General features: G+C 37.7%; 1 protein-coding gene across 5 annotated transcripts in view; it reads left to right on the top strand.

Annotated features, from left to right (window-relative positions):
* Positions 1-558: 558 nt before the first annotated feature.
* grid2 (glutamate receptor, ionotropic, delta 2) overlaps positions 559-27,903 on the top strand; it is a 509,848-nt gene continuing 482,503 nt past the window's right edge. For 2 of the 5 annotated variants that reach the window (XM_071483175.1, XM_071483170.1), the window contains exon 1: positions 561-1,772. Coding sequence is in view for 4 of the 5 variants with exons in the window: in XM_071483170.1 (XP_071339271.1) it covers positions 1,685-1,772 (88 nt within the window). In the remaining variant the exon portion in view is untranslated. Of the gene's footprint in view, positions 1,773-27,903 lie in introns of all 5 variants that reach the window. The other 3 variants (XM_071483176.1, XM_071483174.1, XM_071483173.1) reach the window with 3 other exon arrangements.

Genomic DNA, 27,903 nt, shown 5'->3' on the forward strand with positions numbered 1-27,903 from the left:
ACAAACATAGAATGTGGGCTCATTTTGTTTGACTTTGCCAAATAGCTGTGGTCATCATCACACAGCAGTCGGATCAGGGTCAATACCTGTGTGCATTTTTTACGCACATAGCACAGCAGCAGTAATTTAATTCATTATTTAAATCCTCTGATGTGGTATTGTGACCATATGGTAGCCTTATTAACCTAAATGCCTTTTAGCGCAGTGAAGAGGTGAGCCACTGCACAGACTCACAGTTCATGCAGTGAAGTGATGGGGATCCAAGCAGCTGTGCTCAGATGAGCCCAGCAGCATTGATTTTTATTTTCAGCTATGGTCAAAATTTGGTTTTGATTTATTTTTTTCTGGCATGTCAAGGGGATTATTACTTGGATTGGTTTAAAATCTTGCTGTGTAAATACAATAATATTTGGAGAAGTACTGGCATTACTGCAAGAATGGAACTTATCTAATCACTTAAGGAAATAAAACAACATAATAATGAAACATAATGTATTTATTGTATTTTTAATTTAACCTAAGCCACTGGATATAGTGTAGTTGCTCAGTGCATGAGCAGGAATCTCAGTGTTTGGTGAACCATAAATTCAACTCCCAAAAGAAGATGAAAAAAAAGTATGCCACTGGCAATGTATTTGGGTATAGGTCTCTACTGTATGTCTCGGGTGTTGTATTATTGTCTTTTGGGACTTCTCGGTGCTTCATGGAGGTGAAGTTTGACAGACTGAGATCAATATTATATCAGAGATGAATGGATGTGTCGCTGCATTTTAAATGAGCATCACTTTCCAGAAAAACCATCATCGTTGCAATCAACATCGGCGTGCATTGTTTTCATTGGCACTACTTTTTACTGAACAGAAAGTCCCCATTAAGATTGATCTGTGGAAACCCCCTCACAACCCCAGAGCCTAATTTAAACCTTTTTCTTCAACATGCAGCTTTCACTGCAAATGTATCGCGCCAGTCATTTGCGTAATTAGTGTGGCGATGCAATTTGAGGCAACTTTGCCAAGTTGAAGCACACCTGTTGTGGCACCTGCTCTTGATTGATAACTTTAGGAACCGTTTGAAGTCAGGACTTTGATGTTACCGGCCCAGCATTTCCCTTAAAGGGCCAGAGCCTTGCGAGTAACCTTTCGTGTGTGATGTATAGGTGTTATAGGAAGTCGATTTTACTCGTATGTCTGTGAGTGAGAAGGTACCGCATGCGGTTGCAGCCACAGAGAAACTACATGCCACAGGTAGTCAGTAAAAAAAATGGTCTAGATAAGATTAGGATAGCGGCATACAAGTGTTGAAAGGCCGGGAATTGTGTTTGCTGCTGGAAAGTTACTTAAACGCCTCATCATTATTCCGTAAAGAGGTCCGGACCAACAGCTAGTTACCAGCGGAGTCATGAGCCAAGCTGAACAACCCAAGCCCACCCAAATAGGAAGAAGAAGGTAACATTGAGAACAACTTTGAAGAGAAGCCACATACTTTTGTCTTCACGTCAATGAAACCACATGGAAATTTAGGAGCGTGCTTCAAAGTTAGTGGATTAAGTTTTCTCCTGTTGCTAACGGTGCCAGCTTTCATGTTTTTGTGGATGCTGACAGTGGTTGCTAACGTTTCTTAGTAAGATAGCGGCACAGTTACTGGACTGTAGGCTCAGTGAAAACCAAACGAGTGACAAAAAGCCATGAGTGTTGGACATTTGACCCTAACTATGCGAGGAGTCTGTACTGAAGGACCTCAAACTGGACACAACTACACTCTTCAGAAACCAGGTAAGACAAACAACTCTAAATCTCTTGTTGCCTCTATGGCTGTCTGTATGACCATTCAGGCTCCTTCACATTTTTCCATTTGTTACATCTTGCCTTATGGCAAGAAAAATCTTTTCAGACCCCTTGCTATGCCTCCACTTTCTCTTGATCATTGTTGAGATGTTTCTACACCTTGATTATTCAATTGATTGGACATAATTTGAAAAGGCACACACCTGTCTATATATAGTCTCACAGCTGACAATGCATATCAGAGTAAACACCAAACCATAACTCCCTGTTGAATTCAGAGAGAGGGAGCCAAAAAAAAATCTGCTGCATTGAAGATTCCCAACAACACAGTGGCCCCCATCATACTTAATGGAAGAAGTTGGAACAACCAAGACTCTTCCTGGAGCTGTCATAACTGTCCTGGCCAAACTGAGCCATTGGGGGACAAGGGCCTTGGTAAATGAGGTGACCAAGAACCTGAGGGTCACTCTAGCTAAACTCGAGAGATTCTGTGTGGAGATAAGAGACACTTCCTCTAAGACCCTTTATAGACAGCTGTGTGCCTTTCCAAATCAGTTGAACTTACCACAGGTGGACTTCAGGCAAGGTGTAGAAAGATCTCAAAGATGATCAAGAGAAATGGGAGGCACCTGAGCTAAATTTCAAGAAGTGTCATATTAATTATCTATCTGTCATATATATTCTTTTTAATTAATCCTGTTTGAGTGTTAAGAGAGGTGGTCATCTGCATCTGTATTGTTTTGATTTGAAAAATGTTTTTGCATATATCCATATTTTATATCTTCTATTTACAACCCATTCTTGCACATTTTGTGTTAGGATTGCATGATATTTAGCCTGATTTGCACAACTGCCTGTGCTAAGCTTACATTTCGATGCATATTTTATTTTGGGGTAAAAGAATAAGCGCTGGAGACTGAAGTGTTATCACTGCTTTCAACAAAGTACAAATGTCTGAAGAACTCTACATTTTTGTGAATTGGCTCCATGTGTCACAAGTGATAAAAGAGGACAGTAGCGCCATGAGCTTTGCAGTAATGTGATGTTAACTAGTCAAGTCTTGTACTTTTCTTACTACAACTTGACTTCTAGATAGATCAATAAGTTTCTGATGCGCTGCCAGACCACTCACTCTGACTGTCGCTTCTGGCTGTTGGCTTAGTGTGCTGTGACAGGCACGCTTCCCTTATGTCTGCAAGCCTGGGGTGAAGGGGTGAAAGAGATTGGTGGTGTATGTGTTAGTGTGTGTGTTTGTGACTCAGACTGCTCTTAATTATTCGCTACTTGAATTTGCTTTGCTATTCTGGCTGAATTTTAAGTTTGGATTTAAACCATTTTTGGTTCTGTGACACCCAGTTATTGATGCCTCCAGTTCCATGTCTGAGACTGTAAGTGTCTGACAGTGTGTGTGAGTGTGTATCACAGTCAACTCTCTCTGCCACTGTGCTATTTGTCAAAATCAGTGTGGATGTGTTGGATCCATTTAGCTTTGTCCCCCCCATCTGCTCTTCCTTTCTCCATATCTGTCTCTTTGTCATTCTCCCTCTCTCCTCTTCTCTCTTCTTTGTCTCTGAGTAAACCACTCTTGTTTTCCCCCCATTCCAAAGACAACCTTATTGTATTGCATGGCCAAAATGCTATTTAATTGCTCACTTTGTGGCAAAGGCAGACACACTTGCACTCAGTGCATCATGCAGCTTTGGTTCACAGTTGCAAAATTCTGTCAGCTCTGAAATATCAGTAGCCTAACTGTGTTGTGTATTGATAAATCTGTGCTGCTGTCCATGGTGCTGAAGTAGCAGACAGATTTTTATCTGTGCCCTTTTCTCTGTCCTGCATTTCTGTTAGTTTTGTCTTGGATATTCTTTAAACTATATAATATGAATACTCAACTCTATACAATATTGTAGCCTAGATACTCTATAGAGTAGTGTCACCTTCACTGACAAAGTGACAAGTAGCAACATTTAGTTGCGGCAGAGTGAGACGATCATAGAGACACACTGCTGCCTGTAGTATTACTGTGATATTCCTTTAATGTTACTATGATCATTCAGTACTGTCTGTGCTGCAAAAGACAATTGTAGTAGGGAGAGAAGGAATATAACTGGATAAAATGGAATTGTAGATTAGAAATGTCACAGTCATGTTAGAGGCGTCCTGCAGCAAAGTCCTGGGGGGGGTGTACATGGGTGTGTCTGTTTGGTGTGGGAGCAGGGGTGTGCTGCCATTGGGCCATTGTCCCTGTTAAAAAGATAAAAAAAAAAAAAAAAAAAAAAATCATGTTCTGTGAACTTACATGTGGCAACACTGATAAGCACAGATAGTGTGGTAGGTAAGAATGTAGGTGAGCTACAGAGGAGGTTGCAAACTGCTGAGGTGGTGGATTACAGATGCCTCTTTTTGAAATCATTCACCTCTAAAAATCTGCATTTTCCCCTCAGTGTGAATAGCTTAGTCTGCAGCATTTAACCTGACTTTGGAGGTTTGCTCCTTATTTTGGTTTAATATCAGTCTGACAAGGATGAACACTGTTCACTGTAGTGAACACTGTTCACTAACATATAGGCATGGTAGAGTATGACCTCCAAACCTCTGTCATAATTTTTGCTCTTCTCAATGATATATAATATTCTAAAGTGTAATTTTATTTCAATATGAAGTTCAGTCTGGATACAATTACACTAGCAGTAACAATAGCACATACAATTTATAGAAACAACAACAGTGAGTTTAATATTTCTTGATGTAAAGTACATATTTTATATATTAATAACAGGATTAATATAAATTAAAGTATGGTAACATTTGAAAATGCATTTTATGCTTTTTAGGGAGATATCAGTTGACATTTCAGTTATATTTTTTGGCTTCAGTCTATTTAGCCTTGCCACCAGGTTTCATTTGCTGAACATTTTTGTTTATTAGGCATTTGGTTTTAGTTAGCTGTCTTCTTTCTGTCAGTCGTTTACAGGAGAAACCCATATGCATGCTCTTGGCTAAGTTTGCTTTCCTGTTTTGCAAGGAGGTGTGAACAAGAAGCAAGAATGATCATTTGCCCTCATCATGCCTATGGTAGACTGTGAGATGATTGCAGACCAGGGGTAATCTTGGCAGTTTTACACGTGTAACCCAAAGCAGTCAATCAACCCTGTAAGACGGATAAAAGTGTGCTACACTGAGCCAAGATCTCACTGATGTGCATGATTATGATTCATAGATGACAGCTATCTAAATATAATAGGCAATTATTGGAACTGTTTCCCTTTCATTTATAATTTGGTGTTCAAGAAAATTATAAGATATTTTTCAAAGGAAAACTAGTTTTGATTATAAAATGAGTTTAGGTTTTGTAGGCGAAAACAAGCAACGTTTACTGGACTACTGGAAGTATGATTAATTTACAAATTAAATTAAATAATTTAAAAATATTTAACTGAGTTAGTCTAGCATATCAACACTTAACTGTGCAGACTACCTCATCCAAACTGAAGACACAAAGTCTTTCAAGAAGAGAAATAAAAAATCAGTTGCTCTCATCCATCTAGTCAGGATTACACTCACTACTCCTCACCTCATCTAGTTTATTCTAGGATGGATTATTTTTCTGTTTCAAGAAAGACTCTCATAGGACAGTGTGTGAGGTCAGATCATAGTCCTGTATGTATGTATGTATGTATGTATGTATGTATGTTTTGTGTATATATGTATGTGTATATAAAAAAGGACGGAATTCAAACATACTTTGATTTGAATGACATGGCGAGCTGTAAAGTTGTAATGATGGTAAAAAGTATAACTATCACTGCTCATGATAGGAAACTTGGAAAGCAAGGGCTTCAGAATCTGGAGGGTGAATTAAAGCAGTTTCAGACCACCTAGACACTACTCAAGGGGAGGCTAAAGGGGAGGGAGGCTAAATCAAACATTGGAAAGAAATACACTAAATACACAATAAATTGTACAGTTATTTACAAAACGGCTTACTGTGAAATTGGTGGAAAGTCATTGAAACTTCTGTCTTACAGATTACACAAACAACAAGGATATAAAAGATAATAAATCCTGACCCAGGAGTGATTAAGAATCTAACACAGTTCCAAAATGTATTATACATTACTTTATACTTTATTCCCAACAATAAATAATAATTTTCAGATTCAGTCTTTTTTAGCCTTATTGAATCTACCTTATTTCTAATGAACAAAAGAGGACATATGCTATGCAATTGGGAAACTATAAGTAATTAAGTCCCCAGGCACAGGTGGTTTCACTTCTGAGTGGTATAAATCGATGCAGGAACATTTGGGTCCAACATTACTGAAACCCTTTAATTGAGTGCCATGGAAAAGGAAATTTTCGGTTTAGCCTGCATGACGAAAAGTCTGCAATGTCAATTCAAATACTATTGACATTGAAGATAGAATTTGTATGTTGAGTGTGAATGCAGGGTTTTCCCTAAGTTTCTAGAGCGTTTGTTAAGGTTGCAGTGGTGGTATAGTGCATCAGATGGAGCTACGTATTATATTTATCTTATCCAGTTTTGTATTGATACTCATATAGGCTCTTATTGTTTTTTTAAAAATAATAAAATTTACAACAGGTTTCATATAAACAAAATTAGTTTTACAGAGCAGCAATAATGTGTACAGGAGCAAAGTCACTGTATATAAACTCAATATCTCTCTGGAAATGAATGTAAAATGTCAATAAACTAATAATATTTCTGACATGGAAACACTGAGTGAAATTGAATGAAGAACAGACATCGGTCATCTCCTCCATCATCCTCTCTTTGCTGCTTGAGAGGGGGCAGCTGCTGTCTCAGCCTGTAGCTATAGGTTTACACAAATTAGTCATACAGAAAGCTTTTCTTTTTGGCTTGTTCATATAAATTCACTATTCGCTTAACACTACAGTGCTATGCTTGTGTAAACCACAGTAACACTACGGTGGATGGGAGCAGATGAAAATTTGGTCTTTCTACATTAAAGCATGTTGGAACAGGTGGTGTGATAAAGGACACTTAAAGGGTTATAACTACACTAACACTACTATGACCCTAGTTGTTGACCACTGTCGTGTGTGTGTGTGTGTGTGTGTGTGTGTGTGTGTGTGTGTGTGTGTGTGTGTGTGTGTGGACACCAAAATGTGTTAGGGAACATTATAGTTTTTTTTTTTTTTTTATTCATTTGGCTCAGATGCTGTGCATTGTGAAAACCCTGTGTAATTATTATTATTTTTTCTAATTCATTATGTTTCAGTTAGTCTTTTGTGATGTGTTTATTGCACATGTTGATATCACAAGGATTTTAAAAATCGGTCAACACTTATTCTGTCCTCTTGGAGGGATGCAATCATTTCTGACATACTAAAGGACTGGAAAGACAAACTAGATTATAGTAATTATTGTCCCATTAGTTTATTAAATGTGGACTATAAAGTGTTCACATTCACACTGTACAGAAGAAAATAAATTATTCTAGCACAGCTCACCCATTTAGGTCAGAGGGATTTCATCTGACAAAATCAAACATGAGATAATATTAAAACACTGCACATTATTAGATGTGTCTCACAACAGGAAATGGAGACAGCCAGTATGAGTTCAGACACTGAGAAGGCATTTGACTCAGTCAGATGGTCTTTCCTATACAGTTATTGTATAGAGTTATTACATTTTTGCTTTTGTGAGTCTGTTTTTGAAACATTTTAAAGAACTACATAGTAAACCTTCCGCAAGGTTAAACATTTATGGTGATTTGAATTATTTCATCCTGCAATGCCTTACCACTCCTTTTATAGAACAGTTAAGCCAGTGTATTTGACAAAATGCTGATATTAAGGGGATAAACATGTTATTGGTTTAAAAAAAAAAATAAATAAATAAATAAATATTGATGTATTTGCTGTTGATATATTGATATACCTAACACAGTGACTCCTATTACAGATGAGCCTTCAGAAAAATATGGGGCACTCACAGGTTATAATGTTCATATTCAGAAAACTCAGGTAATCACATTTATTTACGACCCACCCAACCAAATGGAGGAAAATGTCCATCAATACAGTACCTGGGTATCAACTTGTCTAAAGATTTATATATATATATATATATATATATATATATATATATATATATATATATATATATATATAATATATATAATATAAAAAATAAATAAATAAAAAAAAAAAACTATTACATTATTTGACCTTCACTATGGTCCATTGAATGCAAACATGAAATTGAGTCCAGAGTAGAGTGTATGAAAATGAACACTCTGCCAGGAATGCTTTATCTTTTTCAGACTCTTCCTGTGAAGGAATGGGTTGAAGTTCAGGTATTTATGGCAAAGAAAAGGTCTTCAGGATCAGGTATAAAACATCATAATTAAGATGGCATGGGCCTCACCAGCTTACAGATGTACATCTGTGCTACGCTACAAGATGGAAATAAACTTAAAAATGCAATGACAGAAGGGGTGCCAATAGCATCAATGACAGCAGATACTGAATTACAAAATAAGATGGTAAACAAAGATAACCCTTGGTTCTGGTGGTGTGCTGATGATAGATTTTGAAAATGGATCACAAAAGGTCTTCCTAATTATTATACATTTGTTCACAAGGGGGTATTCCAGAGCTTTGAATGCTTACAGAAAAAAACATGGTCAGGAATGCAATGATTTCTATAGATACCTTCAAGTTCAATATTGTTAAATCCAAAACCTGGTTGTAGCTTTAGAAACAGAAGAGACTGAAATCATGAAAATATTCTTGTCAGTGTGCAGATAAACAACGTGTAATAAGATTATTTCCAGAATGTATCATGGCATTCTGCAGTCCAAGTCTGAGAATACACTATATAAAAGAGGAGGGTTAAGAAAGGAATTTTTGATATTTCAGAAGAGGGCTGGAGAAGAAAATGTCAAGCACAATGGAAGTCAGGTAGTTCAACTACATGTGGAGAATTATTTTGGAAGAATATTGGAAAAAATGTTTTTTTTATTACGCCCTTACAAATTGACATCAGGGAAGTGGTGGCAGATGTTGGAGACTGTGGGACGCCAAACATTTGCATATTATTTTCTTACTGGCAGGAAATTCATAAACATTTTGATAATGCGTTTGGAGTCAATTATAAGAAACTGTTACAGATACTTCTGGCAGTAAGTAACAAAGCTGTCACAGGGAAGTGGCTAACATCATAGGTACCAACTGTTGATGAATGGATAGAAATAATATACAAAATATGCATAATATAAAGATTATTTTCCCGTTGAAAAGAAAACCTTTTCTAGATTTGGACCAAGCGGACTGAGTGCATAAAACCTATAAGGTCAGACTTTATCTTATTTCATAGAATAAATGAGTGAAAGTATAATTTCACATCTAACATCTTACTCTTTGTCCCTTTTTTCCCTCTCTTTCTCACCTTCAATCTTTTCTAGTGTCTGAGGTGAAAGCTTCCCTTGTTCAAATGTAAATAATTAAAGTTAATGTTATAAAAGAGAACCTCTGAAAGAGCCAGGCTGTAAAATGGTTATCAAATGTACTGCAAAATTTGTTTAAAGTGAGCACAATGCTATGTGAATCTACTTGCAGCAATACTATTTAATTGATGAATGAGAAATCAGTCCTTTCCCAAAATAAAATGAAAGGAAAATTAGCTGCTTCTTAAAAAAAAAAAAAAAAAAATTGGCCCACCTCCGCCTGCATCAAATAATCTTATATCCTATAAAAGGCACCAAACTAGTGAGAAGCCAAGTCAAACAGAGATCCAGTAGGCTGCTAAACTACAGTAGCTGAAGAGTACTACTGATAAGACTCTAATTTACCACCGGCGGCTTAACAGGAACTAGATCAGTCGCTGGCCTTCTTTGTAGTCCTGCATTTGGCACTCATATTACTTTATAACTCAAAGCATGCCTCAAACTGTGTATCAATCAGTGCATTTCACTTAACAACAAAGACACATCACTGCTGGCTAGATGATGTAAGAGGTAGCTGTGGTGGGCAAGAAAAGTGTGCGTCTCAGTTTACAATACTCCTTTGACACCCAGCCTCAACATTTCTGTGGCTCAGTAAAACTAGTTCTCCATAAAAGATGAAGAGTCTTGAAACTGAAGTATACCAGATTGTTTATCTCAGTCAGTGTGTGCCCATTTTCTGTTGAATGACTGTAGCTTTCATATCGTATCAGTTGCTAGTGAGTGATATAGTTGGGTTTGTTAAAATAATTGTTTAAAAAATTGAGCCCATCTCACCCATCCTGTAGTTCTGGCAAAGACCTACAGGATAATTAATACGATTAATAATTTCAGGTCTGGGACATGAAGCCATTCATGGTTTCCTGCTTTCCATGATACTGCCAATCAGGGTTTATCACATTACTTAATCATGAAACTGATTCCACCACACTTACTTGTTCACTTGAATCTATAGAAATTCGATACGTTTGCTACGGAGAAATTCTAGTCTCTGCCTTATTTCAACATTAAAGTTTTTGGCCCACTCAATCCATTTAGTATAAATCTAATAACTGTAAGTACATACTATAGGTATGCTAAATACTATCCACTTGCACAAAACCATAATAACTTTGTGTGTTTACCCCTTTCTCTAATTTTAAATGGCCAATTCCCCTTTATTCTTAAAAAAAAAAAAAAAAAAAAAAAAAAAAAAAAAATCATAAAAAACCCCCCCAATTCTTTAATAATGACAACGAACCAGTAATAGTATGATCTGGTTCAATAAGGATATGGCTAAGATCACAGTTCAAATCCCTTCACTTAAAGTCTTGTTAACCCTAACCCTAACAATGCGATCAGTCACAGAAATTTGAATGTTATTTCATCTGGAAGTCTATTCATTTGTAGGGAGAGCTTTTTAATATCTTCTCTCCTTGTAGTTGATAGATACTCTTCTAAAGCCATAAAGCCATCTGCTGCTTCCTTAGAATTTACACCGAATACGTTTTTGAGAAAATGTTTAGGCCTGAATCTGGGCTTATTCTATGTTTATTGACAGTGTGTCATGTAGATTTTAGAGGAAAATTAATTAAGATTAACTGGCTAATCGATGAAATAGTTGATTGATAGAAAAATAGTCGTTAGTGGCGTGATATTAGTGACTACATGTCCACTTTTTTTTAAAACAACACAGATAATACAGATAGCAGATTTAACTGCCATCCACAAAAGACACTGCTGGTTGCTTGCTCAAAATCACTTACCAACACTTTTCATGCTGATTCACATTTGTTGGCCCTGTCAGCCTACACTCTACCTCTGCAGCCCTGTGTGTGAAACCCAGAGATTTTTCCTGATTATGGGTCATCTTCTTAACACAGAGGTGTCATTTGACTCTCCACTGCTCTGCTGTCTTCCCAAATACAGAGGAACACATAACAGATTCTGCCTGACATTTTTAGAATGGCTTTTTTGTGTTTGGACTAGGCAGTTGGCATAACAGTTGGCATAGTTTTATGTGAATGTACTCTACAGTGTTCATGTTGCCCACTCAGTGTCTCTCTGCTCTTTGCCACTGGACTACCATGTGTACAACACAAGAAAAATTTAGCTTGGGCTTTTACAGGAAGCAGATGGTAGGGTATTATGTTGACGATACTGTTAGCCACTGTTGACTCTTCCATTCGGCCCACTCGGCATCTCTGCTCTTTTCCTCCTCCACTGAGACTCAAAATATTAAACATAATGGGCCATTTTTGGCTTGTAAGAGGAAACTGGCACACTGAAGAGCTTAATTTCGCTACCATTCTCTATTCATTTCTTCCTTTCACCCTCTCCTCCTCCAGCCTCCCAGTTCTCTTGCATCTCCAACTGGTGTAATATGAACCCAATATGTCCATATATAGTCCAAGCAACATTACTTTGACTGCCATGAATGTACTGTTCCCATCTGCATGAACTTTCTGTTAACTGCAAAAGACATTTTAGATCAAAAAGGAAATAGATTTGAGAATAAACATGGTGCTACTCAGGTCAACATCATATCATATCTTTCTGCTTTTCCGTCTGTAGTGAGTATATTTGAAATATTGAAGTCTTGCTCCCCCACACCCAGTAGAAAGTTCTAGACTTCAGAATGTTCACCTCTCAGGAGCACTCAAATCATACCATTAAATGCACAGTATGTAACCTCTGCCGCTAGGGGTCTCTCAATCAAAACAAGAACAAAATATGGCGTTGGTGATGTCATGAAATAGCATGGGATCATGGGAGTTGTCGTCTTCACCACAACTGCTGTAAACTGCCTTTCAGGAGGTGAATTATCTACAGAGTTCTCCACCTCTTCAAAATAAACAGACCTAGTGATTATAACTCTTCAAAGCACTTAAAGCTGTTTCACATTTAAAGTGTTTCACCAATGCTGTATGGCAGACACAGGTCATCAAGGAAGGGTTGGGAGCTAATCTAACAAACTAACTGCTAACTTAGGAACCAGATGTTTGGGAGTTCTTTGCCAGCAGCCAAATTATCTGCAGGGGCCTCTTCCTCTCCATATCAAACGGACCAGGGGACTAAAACCGGTAGAAACACAGAAAAAAAGCAGTGTCACTTTAAAAATCTGTGATTCACTGGCACTGTACAGCGGACAAAGTATGTCTTGGTATAGCTTGAAACTGAGACTTCTCACTGTGGTTTCTTTAATAATTTATGGACCAGATGTTTAGGATGTTTTTACAGGCAGCTGAAATATACACAAAGAAGTCCTCCTCTACATAAAAAATGGACCAGGAGATCAAATCTTAGGGCTGATCCAATAGTTGAGTGGTTAGGGCCCATACCACATAGGTGCTAATTCACCAACCAGGCAAGTACCAGCTGGGACTGCATTTCATTCCCCTTCTCTCTGTCACTCTTTACTGTTTTGTATTGGCAGCTAATCAGCAGAATGGTCTTCCTCTCCATAACAAATGGACCAGGGGATTAAAAAAAACAACAAATAAAATGGTTTCACTTTAGAAATCAGTGATTCGTCGACACTCTTCGGTGGACACAGGTCATCTCAGAGTAGATGCATGGACATCCATGAGTGGATGGGACCTGAGCTCCATGCCATTTGCTGGCTGTTTTCTCTGATAACTTAAGATCCAGATGTCTGATGACTAAAATCTTTAAAATATATAGTTGAAAATGAAAACTGCAGTGTTGTACTTTTTATTTGACAAACATTCAGGGGAAGCACAACACTGATACATGTGCATAGGGATAGGGGATATGATGTCACTGACAGGCGACCAAATAAAAATAAACTTACTTGGGTTCAACTCTCATTTAAGCATTGCTAGAAATATTTGGGATAATGTAAGTACAAAACTCAAAAAAATATATGACACAGATCTAGTCATTTTTAGACATTTCATTGTGGAAAAGATCTTCTATTAAGGCTATAAATTGTGAAATGTGTTAGAGGTGGCTTGTGCATGGGAGAGAGTGACAGGCAGTACTTACAGAAGATGGTAAATTAGGTGAACCCAGAGATTAAGCAGTTACTAGTTTGACACAAACTCACGGTGAAATTGCGAGACGATTAGTATTAACATTTGATTTTTAATTATCACTGTAACTGGTCAATTACTGTGGTTAATTTAACGTGTGTTAGGTACAGTATAGCATCAACTAGCAACAGTCTCCTTGATGCATTTTTTATTTTTATTTTTTTATATACACGGGTAAGCCCTCTAAAAAAAGTCTGCAAAACAACTGCAACTTACATGTCGTTATAGAGCACACACAGATGCTAGCTGCTGTGCAAATTTTATGAAACATAACCGTTGCAACTCATGCCTGGCTTGGTGCTCCCGTCAGTGTCGGAGCTTCCGTGTGAGACGCTTCAACCAGTGATAGTGTTTTTTTAAAACTTATTTTGGGGCTGCAGCTCCCTCTGTCATCCCCGAGTGCAGTGTAGCCTTGGTGTTTCTTGTTAAACAGCACCATGCTGGGCAGATGACAGGTGTTCTCTGAAAGACAACACAGCACAGAGAAAAAAAATGCATTTTGCCATTTCCTTGTTTACAGAGTGGTCGTGCAGCAGGCAAACTCAGTATCTCATCTGTGAGACAGAAGCAATGTTACTATTTTAGTGTTTAGTGCGGCAAATTTTTTGTTGTTTCCATTATAAAACTTGGTAAAATGATTTCTGTTTCATTACCCTACTTTTTGAAAATGTATCACATTTTAACAATGCCGCAATAATACTGATAGTATGTAGCATATATTACAGTAAAACTTCTTGTAATCGGAGGAGTTTGTGTGGTGCATGTGGTCTGTGTTGTATGTGTATGTTTGTGTGCACGGTGCTCTGGGGCTGCAGCAGTTCTGTCAAGGGGCCACAGCAGTGACAGCAGGCTCATTTGCTGCATGATTATCAACAATGTTGTTATGACTGAGAGTAAAGGCCGCCAACGTACACAGTCATACACTTTAACTCACACATAGACACTCCACTCCACTTCTTGTTTAAGCCAATTATGCAGGCCAGTAACCTGCCATATGGTTTGTGCTAATTCAGAATGTGTGTTTGTGTAGATTGTGTGGATGGTGTCATAACACAGTGAGTTTGAGCCTGAAGCCACAGAGCAGACGACAAAGAAAGAGAAATCTTAATCAGTACTAACAGTCCAGCACAGTCTAAGCAACTGTCTCGGCAACATGTTCAGGATGAATCAGAGAAATGTTTTTTTTATAAGTTTGATGAATTTCTGTTTCATACATTGGTCATACGGTGGAAGATAAAGTATATGTTTTTAAGTTGGAGTCCTGAGTCTGAACTATCTCATTGTTTCATCCAACGTAATGTATCCAAATCAAATTTATTACACAGTTATTTAAAAAAAGTGATGATGCATAATTTGTTCTTTTGGACTATTAAATATGACCATATCCTCTGGTAACCGAGGAAAATCCATGAAATTCTTAATGATGGACTACTTAGTTTTTTCTTTTTTTGAAGTGCTGAAAAGAGTATCCAGCCTCAGGCTTTAGAGGACCACTGAGATGAGAAAGTCCCCCACACCTGCTAAAACCTATTTCACGCACACGCACATGCACATCAATATGCATCAAACTTAAGAAGAGTGGAATTATGTGTGTGAAACCGTGGTGGTTGTGTGCAGGCATGCATGTGGTTGCACAGTCTTGTGTCCTTTCGTATTGTGGATTAAGGTTGGCTATGCAACTGCAAGATAATCTTTGCTTTTTAGATTTTATGACAGCCACTGAAAAAGTGTGTATCTGATTGAGGACTGATCATGTCTCTGTTCCTCTCAAAGAAAGAGGTTAATGTTTCAAAGGCAATGAGCTGTTGCCACAGGGTGTTTTTAAATTTAGCATTCTCCATCACTTAATGTAGACTGAAATCATTCTTCCATTATTCTACATGTTCTCTTTGGGGGTGTCAATGGTCGTATTCATATGAATTTATCTCATCATATTATACTTTTCAACAAGAACTTGTCATATTGTCAACTTGACAAGTTACACAAATGGTGACAGTATGACATGAGCTGCTTGAATCCAAATGCATTATGTTTATTAAGGCAAAGATGTCAGGGCTGAACTGCTTCAAAGGATATTAAAATCTTTGTTCATCATCTTGCCATTCTCAATGATATATTGCCTTTTTGGCTTCAGTGTCTCCTCCTTTGTGTACTGTAACATAATACCTCTTATTATCTGAGTCTACTAGCTCCTTACTCCACAATATGTTTTTCTCACAGTCTTATCTAACTCAATATATCAAGCTCTCAATTATGTTTCACAAGAAGAGTCCATATAAACCACCCACTGAATTAAAATCCATGAGATTATGAGTTGATATATACAGTATGTAGAGTTTTCAAAAATAAAAATAAAAAAATGTAAAAATTATTGAACGTATACAACTAGTTTTAATTCCCTGTCCTTCAGCATGGTGTTGAGAAACAGGAAAAACACATCATTCACTATGTGAGAAAATACAAAAGTAGGAACCTTATGTTGAAAACTAACCCACACTTTAATTTAAGGGATGCAGTGACAGAACAGCTAAATAAATATAACAAATGCTCTAGCACAGAAGAATGATAGTCTTGTGTAACTGGGCTGTATGCTTCAGAGAAGGTTGAAAAACACATGATTTGGGTTAATTGGATTTGATGCTTACTGGAGTAGTGTACTCACTATTTACTCATTTCATTGTCAAAGACTTATTGGTGGGCATAAACAAGACTTTTTCCAACTTGATTGTATCATGGTTGATTCTACGCTATTTGCAGATCAACTGTGTATCTATATAGTGATCTTGACTTGGAAAAAGTAACAATTGTGACAATCTACAAGTCTTGCAACCAGCCTCTGTCTCCAGATTGCACAAGGGAAATCAAGCAAGTAGGTTTTTATCTGAATCAGAGTATGAGTTAAAACAAAATAGCAAAGAGAAACACTAATACACCTTGTACAGTTCCATTTCCTGCAGACCAAGACAGGCAGGCAAATAAGCAAATCATACTCAATATGTTATCATTAAAACATCCAGCACTCCATTGGTAAAAAAAAAAATCATAAAACATGGACAGTAACATTAAAAACATATACCCAAGTTTAAAACCGACAGTAATACAGCAACATAGTATCACAATACAAAGAATATGACACAGTATCTATTTCAACAGAACTAATACACAGTAGTATTTTGGGGAAAGTGTCTTGTCCTACCCCGCAGTAGGCTGTCAGAGCCTGAACTGCTAAAAACTGGAGCAAGAGAAAACCATGCCAGACACAGCCACAAAACGGCACTACCTGTACCACCTTCCATGTTGTGGTCCTGGTAATGTTTGTGCTCTAGGCAAGATTGTGCAAGCAAGTCCCCCCTACACACTAGCACACACATACACACACACACACACACACACACACACACACACACACACACACACACACACTATTCCACTACAGCACAAAACGCCATGCAGGGACTTACCACACAGTGAGCTGTTATAATTTATGAATGTAAGAAGTGAAATGTTTGCAGGTTAAGGTGAAGATAAAAGATTATATAATAGATTATTGTATGCATGGCTGGAGTTGTTGAAGATAAATTTAAGATGAGTAATACGCAGCTTTGTGAAGATGGATTATTGGCTGGATACAACAGTCCCATGTATGCCTTCCCACTCATCTCAATTTTACCAAAAGCCAAAATGTTACATAAGAGAGTAAAAATAATCAGGAGGACACATACTTCTGTGTTCATCTAACTTCTCCCCTTAATCTTTTCTCTTAATTGTGAAGCTACAGTTGTGCCTTTGTCCTCCATATGAAGAATGATTGCAATGTAATAGGATATTCTGAGAAGATAGCAATAGAAGCAATCCTGTAAACATAACGTCTTTATGTAATAACTCACCAGTTTTCACCTTTGAATACTGAGTGTGCAGAAGACTCTTGACCTGTTTAGGTGTTCTTCACCTATGAAATGATGAAGCTGCATGAGGCAGGGTAATAGGTTTGGGAACTTGGGCATACCAGAGGGTCCCTGAGTGTCTTTGCACCATCAAGGCCGCTGACTGCCCTTGCCTCTTCAAGTAAAGACCTTGTCACCTCAATAACATTTTAATTTTATATATGTGAAAATTGTCCAAACATGTGCTATAACAGCAAGATTTTTTCTTGTTTGTTTATTATACATACTGAAATATGATTTAATTTCAGCTATATGCCCCCGATTGTGGTTTGTGACCTTAAGGGTTCTGCTCAGTTTGGTATTATGCCTCTCAGTTTCTTAATTCTGTTGTCAACTACCCGATGACGCATAAATCAGTTCAGAATTACATCTAGAGAGCAGGGTATTGGTCATATTATATTTAAGGACTCTACCTGTAGTCCACCAATGGTTGACTTTATATAGAGATATTATTTTTGTTGCCTTGTGTCTTCTTGTCATTGGGTATTGAAGTGATTTGAATTATTCATTTGTGATCTTTTCATTTACTCTCATTCTAAAACCTCAGATAGAGCTAGCCACTGGTCTTGGAGCAGACTAAATCAATCATTGTTGCTTTAATCCACACAAACCTGTGTGGGACAAATGTAGACACTGTGTTGCTTCTGTGAGCCACTGGAATATTTGGTGGTCAGAACCTGAACGTCAGCAGCCTCTGGTACAGAACAACAACCAAAGAAATCTGTATTGTTAAGTGACAACATGCCAAAGAGCTGCTTGATGTGAATAATTTCTGCTATTCTTGAGTTTTCCACTTCAGAAAGGAGAAACTGGTGCATTAACTGAAACATTTACTCTGTTTTTGTGCATTTAGAAATTCTGTGGGGAAAAGAGTGCCTTGTGAAAAGCTGAAAAAGGTGCACTGTGCCACACATTCTTCACTACTCCCCACCACCCTCCATTTGCTTCACTTACCCCACTGGCACTGGCTGCAATCAGTGGTGTAATTTTTAGGTAGTGCTGGTATGGACATGTACCTGACACTTTTCTAACGACCTAAAATTGTCCCTACCCCTAGTGAAGGCTCACTTGCTGCCAAATGATGAGAGTTAATGTCACTGTGCTGCTGCCTCTGCTGCAATCACTTCAGTACCTATACGTCTATGAAAAGTAACCATAATTACTTTATGATGATTTAATAAATCTGCTGCTTGCTTATGGTGTGGCAATCAATATCTTCTGATTTACTTCTGTGTAAGCTGATGAATTGTGAATGAAACTAGACAACATTATATTCTTTCTAATAAGTAATCTGGTTCTTATTCATTGGAGTATATTTAATGAATGAAAGCCATACTTGTATTATTCACTGATTACTTTGCAACCTGAAATAAACTGCCCATGTGGTTTAACTGCACTTTAATTTTAAATCAATTTGGTGTAGCTATGACTTAGTTAAAAAAAAAGGTGTACTGCAGGTTTTCCATGGCTGTACTGAATTATTACTTGCAATCAAATGGTTAAGCAGTGTCATTTTGGGATACTTGGTAAAATTATTTTGGTCATTCTGTGTTTTCTGTGATTGTGATATTCCCTGCTGATGGGAAAGTGGGAACCATGTTATTATCAATGTCAAAATGAACTTCCACAGTGAAATGTTTGGCTACCTATGGGTTTGTTTTTTGATTGTCTGCATTATAAAGAGTTGGTAGAAAATCCAGTTGAGATATTGTCAATTAGTTGGTTGGTTTAGTCAATTAGCCAATCAGAAGACACATTAATGATAGTTGGACCTTGCAAAAACTAGTGTCAACAGTATATTCTTGATTTAAAAACATGACACAATATCACAGTAAACATTCTCTCCAGTCATATTGTTTGTAGATCTGTGGCTGTTGCACTGAAGCAGCCTGCAGAACAAAAAAAAATGTTTAGAACAGTGTGATTGTATGCAGTCACCTCATAAATACACAGCACAATTCATTTTGTCACACCAGTTGTGCAGACTTTGTTTATGCTGTGTTGGCTGCAGCAATCAAAGGGCAGCATATTGTTGTTAATTTTGAGCAATAATGAGCTTGTGAAGGCCAACCCTAAGAGGGCACAGATATTTAATTGTTATATTTAATAAGTTTACACAGGTATATTGGCACTGTTGTCTGGTGTGTGTGGTTGCAGTTGAGGTTTTCTTGATAAGGCACGGCAGCATATGGTTCCTTGTGCATCATGTTTGAGTAGGAAATTAATCAAAGAATTTAGTTCACTGAAAGATCTAATTCATCACTTTCTGACAGTCTGAATGATTCTAGTTAGTTTAAAACCTGGCTTCTACACCAAAACCTTCCATTTATTTGTTATTCAGTGTCTTTGAATGAAGCTGTTACCAGCTCAACAACTTTGTTCCCACCCTCTTATTGATCTGACTAGCTTTAGTGACTTTTTTTCACCCTAATCAAAGAGACGTGCAGGCATGCATCAGCTCACAAGTAAAAGGTTGAACTTGCATTGCTTCTGTGAATCTCATGTACTTGTGTCCAATTATATATTACTGCTGCTGGTGTAGACTTTCAGTATGTCAGAAAGAATCTTGCCTGGCTGGCTAACATAAGCAGTAAATACTGTAAATCACAATCATTGGGAAGCACAAACAACAACATTATTTATTTATGGTATAAAGCAAGGCATGTATAAAAGGAAACAATCTTAGTCATTATTTACATAGCATAAATAACTGTATGAGACAGTTCAGTTTAATTTTCCCATTCTCACATATTATGTGTCTGGCTAAACGCACACCTTTTCAAAACTCCATCAATTTCTTAGTCTGACCCAGCAGTTAAAAAGAAACCACAACATTGCACATATTCTGGTGAAAGTTAGCAGCTTTAAATTGGTAGCTGATATCAATGTATGTTTTTGCTTGTCAACATTGGTTAGCTGTCCTTAACATGTAACATGTTAGTAATATAACCTACATTTTATATCATGTCAACTGAACAAAATGTCACTGTCGGTCGTAATAAGCCACTGGTGCAGATGACGTATGAGCTCATTTTTTACAGGACAGTCTCCACAGAAGAGGGGATTGAATTATAACATTATCTAATATACTGTAGCAGGACAATGTAAATTGAGAATTCATTGCAGCATATTGAATTACTAACTAATAATACCACATGCAAGGAATAAATATCTATATTGTACAGAATATCACAGCTTCTAGACAAGCATGGATTGTGTCCTCAATTGGGCATCTCCAGTTAAGTCTGAAATTTGTCTCCAAAATTAACCTCAAGTCAGATCACTCACTCACTCACTCACTCAGTGCTGTCTTATTCAGTCTAAATCATGTGTGTGGAGAATATTTATTTTTACCTGTTTTATGACTCCCTCGATGCATTGCAGCTGTGAGCAGTCATGTGTCTCATGCATCTATTTGATAATGATGACCCATGGTTCAGAAGTGTGTCACAATCTCAGCGGCGAGGCAAAGCATTTGACACGCTCAGGACATTCTTTGGTTCCTGCCTGCTTCAATTAAGTTCCTGCTGTTTGTGGCTTTAGAGCCTGTGGCTCCACTAATCTGATGTGTGTCTGTGTGAGTGAGTGAATTAGTGTTTGTGTATCTTCCTGTGTGCATTTGAGTGTGTGTGACTTTCTTCCTGTCACTGTGGGAATGTTTTTGCGTGTTTGCAAGGCCCCGCTGCTGATGTATTTGGATCTTGCAGGTTTGTTAACCTGTTCTCAAGTTGTTGTCTTTCATTGACCTCCAAACCAAACTGTGGTTCATCTTTTTTCTTCTAGGCTGACCATGAGGTTCAGAAACAAAATTTAAAATCTATAGCCACACTCGGTGTAATGCGCAACGAACCTCATAACCATATCTTGATGGATGAACTCTGAAGAGCCAACTTTGCTGTTTGTGTTGTTACTTAATCAAAGGGAATTATGGTCTGTGCATTCACATTCATTTTCTTATCTATACCCGGTCCCAGCTGCATTTCTCCCGCATCAAATCATTTTGTCTATCCAAGTTGTTAACCCACACTGCAAACTTTGACTGGTTGTGTTCATATGCAAGTAGGGGTTTGTTGTACTTTTAGGTGCATTACGGGGGAAGGTGGCAGCTTGTATGAAGGAATCTATCAAACATATCGATATGACTAATATTAGGTTGGCTAGAGAGTCATAATGTCAATTTTGGCTATTTTATTTTTCAAAAGTTGGCCAGCTCAAGTAAATATATAATGTTCCATCACCTTTACTTTGAAACCATAATGTTTCCCTCGTCCATACACCACTTCAGTATATTATGGTATCAGCTTATCAAGATTCAAGCACCCACAACAAAAATATACAGTGTCCATGATCTGAATTATGTTCAGCTTCGGCATGTGCTGCATTTTTGTAGCAGAACCAGCACTCTGATCTTCCTGTGGAGGTGGATGATTTTAGAAAGGATTTCCCTTTTCAGTCAATATACTTAACATTTTTGTCGAACCTAGAAAGTGCCATGCCACAACCGTCTTATCTACAGCCACGTCATCTCTAACAATCTCTACACAGCCATTATCACTGGTGGGGAATCTAGTCAGTGCGTGTCACTGAGTTCTCCATGACTTCTCTGTATCCCAGTGTGTCCATTTGACAGAGGCCCAATGGATCAAACAGTTGACTTCATTGTATCTCTGTCTGCTCACCCTCTCCTCCTGCAACTACTTTCTCACTTTCTCTATAGCTTTGGGGGTCAGCTGGCTAGAGAGACAATTAAGCCGCTGCTCTAACACCTGAGGAACACCAGCCCTGTGTACATATGTGTGAGTGTGTGTGTATGTTTCAATGTCAATGTGACAAGGCCACTAATATTATTTTCAGGCTGCCATAGTCTTTAAATAGAGCTGAGCTATAGCTATATATCTGTAAGCATGTAGCTTTTTTTTTAAACAACCAGAGGAGGGGCGGTTACAAAGCTTGATGGCGAGGCTATTAATATGCTACATGCCCTTTTGATAATGTTGTATTGTGTTGGTTTATGTACGCATACACACACACACACATTCAAGCAGCAGCACAGACATCCCACTCCCCACTCCTCTCCTCAGCCATCAGCTCAGAAGAGCAAAGCTCATCTCATCTCTAAGTAAGGAGAGAACAATATTGGGGGGCAGCAATGAGAATAGTAAATTTTGAAAACAGATCACCTCCCTCCTTCCCTCTGAAACAAGTCATTCAGGCAAACAAACGAGGGAGAAAGAATATTAGCGTATATGTGAGAGGGAGGATTGATGGGGGGTATTGATAGAATTTATACTCCTGGTTGAATTGACAATTATGTACCGGATGAAATTGGAATTGGGTTGCAGAAGTGGTGTGAACCTTTTTGCAGTGAAACCCAGATGCAAATATTTTGATAATTTACATGAGAGCTTGACACCCTCTCTGCCTCATATATCCAAGGATTTAATAGTCTACTTGCCTTGCAATTCTTCTTGAAAACAGAGAAAGAAGGGGGGTGGTGGGGGGTGATGCAGGAAGAGACAGATGCAGAATAGAGCTAGGAGCAAATTTAGCCCTTAATTTGCAAACTATAAGCAAATTATGGGTACACAATTTCTTCCCTCCTGCCAGTAGCTGGTGATGTGGTTTGTTTTGGCTGGCTTGCATTTCCTGCCTGCAATCAATAAGGTGGGTGAAATTCCAAAGCCACTTCTCTGACCTAGGGCAAAAAGACACAGGGGGTAGGGAAAGGAGAGAGATGAGCAGGAATAAACAAGAAAGCGAATAACAAGAAATACCATTAGAATGAACACAGTTATGAGTAGAAAAAGCTATGAATTATCTACACAGTTGAGGTTTGGTATGTCAGGGGAAAGCAATTCTGATTCAGTTACACTGGACCTTTTAGGATGCATGGAGCTGAGGGGTCTCAGAAGATGTAAAATGTAAAGTAGGAAAAATCTGCAAGGGTTACTGCTCATCTTCATCTTCATTTCAGTTGCCTAATATTAAATGGTAATGCAGTTAATCCTTTTTTTCATATTCTTTTCTCAATCTACTGTTTAATGCTGTAGAACATCAGTGCTGGGAAGATCACAAAAACACATTCAAATAGAGACACACATGCAGTCATGCCACAGTCACCTGTGTGGTTGTGAAGTAGGGAAGTCTCATTAATCACAACCAAGCCAATGAGGAGACAGAAAGCATAGAAACATATTAAATAGGAAGTAGGTTCTTTCCCCTGGCTTGGTCAGACAATTGCGTTTGTGACTATGATTGAGTGTGTTTGCCTGCATGCATGCTGGTTGAAAGTGAGCTCCTTTGTAAGTGCTGATACATCAGAGGCCGTCTCTCAAAGTAAGTAGCTGTCCTAAATGTGTATGCCCTTGAAATAATGGCATACTAGATATTAGTGGAGAGAAATTTTAACCAGAGCAACCCAATTTGGGATGTGGTTTGTGGAGAGTTAATTTCTTTTCCCTGAAACAAAGTTTGCTTTATTGATGTTGAAAAATTACAGAAAAAAAAGTAAAATTGAGCCAGACAGGGAACAATAAGAAGGTCTTTTAGGAGCACACATTGCACTATTGTCATTGCACTTTCATTAGTCTCAAAAGTAAAGTGCAGTATGTTTGGTAACAGCTCAGTGGTGTCTCTGTGAGCTAATAAGGGCTTACTTTGTATGCCATTTAACAAAAATCAGGATCTAATATAATTAATCCTTTTCAAGTATTTTGGGCAAACACCTAATGTCAACGAAAATGGGATGTCTGAGGAAAGAGAGTCGAAGTAGAAATCATGGTCTGTGTTGGCAAGAACTCCACTAACTTCGCTATTGACTGTATTTTAAGTAAGACTATTTGTTCATGTATTTCTTAAAAGCTGCTTAATTCATTCTTGTTTACATGCAATAGGACACAAATTGACAAAGTGATTGACTATATGAAGGATGTCTGTTCTATGTAAAGTTTTAACATCATCATTTACATTTAGTCTTTCTGCTTCAACACTTTAGCACAGTAGTAATTAATACAGGTCCTGGCTTTGTACATAAAGTAACAATCTGTACTCGATGTACTGTATAGAAAAAGTCACCCAACACAGGTCCAAAGTGGGGTCCAAAAGTCTGAGAATATTTTCCTCATCAAGTAAATAGGAAAATGGTCTCAGACTTTTGTCACACTGTACATGCACACACATGTAAGCAATTTTTCAATATATTGTTATTGCTGGCAAAGTTATAATGATTAAAGAAACATTGTTTTCAGCTTCCATATATTAATCATAGTATCATAAGATTGACAACATTTTTAAGAACTATGTAGTGGGCCTACCTGTCTGTAGCAACACGGGTATCTGGAGTGATAACAATTTTCACTGTAGACTTTTTTTATGCTGACAGATGGAGAATACATGAGTGTGTGACAATGGGACTTTCAGGAATTAAAAAATATAACAAAGAAACAAAGTTTCACAAAATAAGCGTTGCACACATTGCTCTTTAACAGGAAGAACACTGTCCATCTCTTTAACATTTATATGATGTAACAAAGTTTCACATTTACTCCCTGCCCTAAATCTCTGACAAAGTATCCCTCTTTTTTCACTCTGAGCAGTGTAGATACAGTGTAATATATAGTCAAAAATAAATAAAAGCAATTTCCCAGTATATATGCTGTTTCCCAGTATACTAATGATGACACAAATCCAGCTCCTCTGTATTTAAAGCAGTTTGTTCTTACAGGTGATTTCACTGAACAGGTTTTACAAAACCACCTCTCTGATATTATTTCTTCAATATGACCGTGACATCAAACTGACACAGCATGGTCCTTCCCTTTCCTTCCTCAGCTTTTGTGGCCAAGATATTGGAGCCCACAACATAACAGCCTTCCTGTCAAGCACTGGCACATATTGCAGTGATTCTGTTTAGTAATCTCCTCGCTTGCCCAAACAAAGGAAAAATGGATGATACACAAATAAGTTTTGCACATATAGGCTTACAATTCCCTATTCTCATCATATTTGGGCCAGATGAAAACTTGATGATACTTAATTTGATACTGTGCTTTCATGAGGGGATTTCATCTGACTTATGATCAACGAGCTCATATCATATAATATTGTGTTTAAATAGATTTATTGCAAAAAGCTTATCATAAATGAAGTTATAAGGAATTACCACCACATAGGTATTGTTTTTTTTATGCTGAGTTGCATACTATAGCTTTAAGAATAAAGCATTTGGTTTGTGTCTTAAATTGTAAGTCAAGCATTGCTGGCCTTCAGAAAAAATCTCTTTAGATGTCTCTAATCCTCACAAACACAAACAAAGAAAGGATGGAGGGCACAATACTGTCATGTAGGCTTTGTATTAGCTTCGAAGCAGCTTAAAACTTCCTGCCCTCCTAAGGGTACACCATTTGGCACCCTCTTTTGTCAGCTATATTCATTTAACATGCTTGCAGACGGACCAAAAGTTTAGATAATATCACAAGGCCTCTATTTACTGCTCTTGTGATGAGAAAATTGAGTGTTTGTTACCTTTGGCCCTAAACTCTATTTTCATAAATGTTTGCAGGCAGTAATTTGTCAAGGTTTAATAGATGAAGTAGTAGTCAGATAAACAGAAAGAAAAAACTACATAAATCACAGGTTGTCATCCCCCCCCCCCCCCCCCCCCCCCCCCCCCCCCTTCATGTGCATACATCAACACTAAAATAGTGTTTATTACCAGGACCAAGGATATAAGTCAGACACATAGCAGGAAGAGAGTCCTCTGCTGTTGGCAGAACGTACTACAGGTTACTGCAGACCATATATGAATTGTGACAATGCAACAGGCATCCACACCACTGACACAAATATCCTGCATACTCCCTGACTCAGTAGCTAATTCTAATATGCTGTGTGGGGGTGGGTGAGGATTCTGTTTGATACCTAAATATCATGGATCCCGAATCCAGATTAAGTGTTTAGATAAAATGGTAATATGTAGTTGGTTTTTTTTTATCTGAGGCAAAAGACACTGGTGAAAAAAATAAGACATCATCTTTACAGTAGGTGCTTTTGGTAATCAGGTATGTGGAAGTCAAGATTACAAAAATGATCAGTAAGATCAGGTGTTAACGAGCATGTTGAGCTTCAAATATGGATTTCTCACACTGTAACTTCACATTTAAAGAAGGATAATTTCTAGACATGATGGAATGTGGAAGGTGGAAAAGGGTTGGTGGTCAGTCTGTGGCCATTCAGTTTATACAGCTAAATATAAAATAAGGTTAGGGGGAGAAACCTCAACATCTCTGAGTCAGGGAACTTGTGAGACAGGAAGAAAGAGACAGTAAATCAGTGAGACAACCACATGTTCCTACAGGTGTTTTCTGTAAGAACAGGTCCTTGGACAGTTTCCAAAGGTGACAAGAAATCCTTGAAAGATAATGCAGAGGCAACATATGAATACATCTTTCTCACTCAGTTGAGGAAATCATTAGCTTTGCTTTCACATTACTTCCAAGAAATGATAATTATTCTGTTGAAGGTTTACAAACAATACCAGAATTTGAAATGAATAAGCTGCCAACTGTTCACCTGTTTCACCCCTACATTCTCAGAGTAATCAGCCAGCATTTCAAGTAAATATTATGATTTAGCTATAAATGTAAAGACAGACATTTTAAGTTTATAAATAGCATTAGTATATAATAATCAAATCTGTAAATCTAAATACACTTAAATACATTTCAATACAATACCATTTCTTGTGGGTTTTTTTTTTTCTCCATTATCTGCCCTGAGACAGTGTGTATGTCCATTTTCTTTGTTGGATGAAAAGATTGGGAATATATAATTTCAGCACCATCCCACTACCCCATGTAGTTAAATTTGAACAAATTGTGCACTGAATGCAGGTGAATACACAGGTTCTTTGATCATTTATTCCCTCCCTCCCACCTCTTTCCTTGGCAGCACTGATAAGGCACAATGAGTCAGTGAGCTGTTTTTACTTGTTCCCTCCTCTGTTTTTTCACCTCAGTCTAAGAGGTTGTAGCATTTTTGAATTCATATATGTATTTTGCATATGAATATAAGTTCCATCCATCCATTATCTATACCGCTTATCCATACATGGTCACGGGGGGTTGGAGCAAGTCCCTGCTGACATTGGATGAGAGTGGGGTACACCCTGGATAGGACACCAGTCTATCACAGGGCTGACATATAGTGACAAACATCCATTCATGCTCACATTCACACCTAATATGCATGTCTTTGGACTGTGGGAGAAAGCCGGAGTAACCCGGAGGGAACCCATGCAGACACAGGGAAGAACATGCAAACTCCACACAGAAAGGCCCCAGGCCTGGGTCAAACCCAGAACCCTCTTGCTGTGAGGCTAAATATAATTTATGATTTCTTTATTTTCCCCATTGGTCAATATTGTTATTTTTAGTCTCACTCAAACACATATCACATTTAAACGGAGAGTGACATTTAGTGTTATTTATGTGATTTTTATGTATTTTACAAAAGCAATTCACATTTCTTTTTTGATACAAGTTTAATATTAGCTTCCTCTGCTCTGACATCTGTAATAATAAAAGGAGAATCATTTATCATCTCATATCATGTTTCGTTTTGTGTAGCTGCACATTGTCATTACAGG

The sequence above is a fragment of the Trachinotus anak genome, unplaced genomic scaffold (genome assembly GCF_046630095.1).
Source record: "Trachinotus anak isolate AG129_WGS33_773 ecotype Australia unplaced genomic scaffold, CSIRO_AGI_Tana_v1 ptg000008l, whole genome shotgun sequence".
Classification (NCBI taxonomy): Eukaryota; Metazoa; Chordata; class Actinopteri; order Carangiformes; family Carangidae; genus Trachinotus; species Trachinotus anak.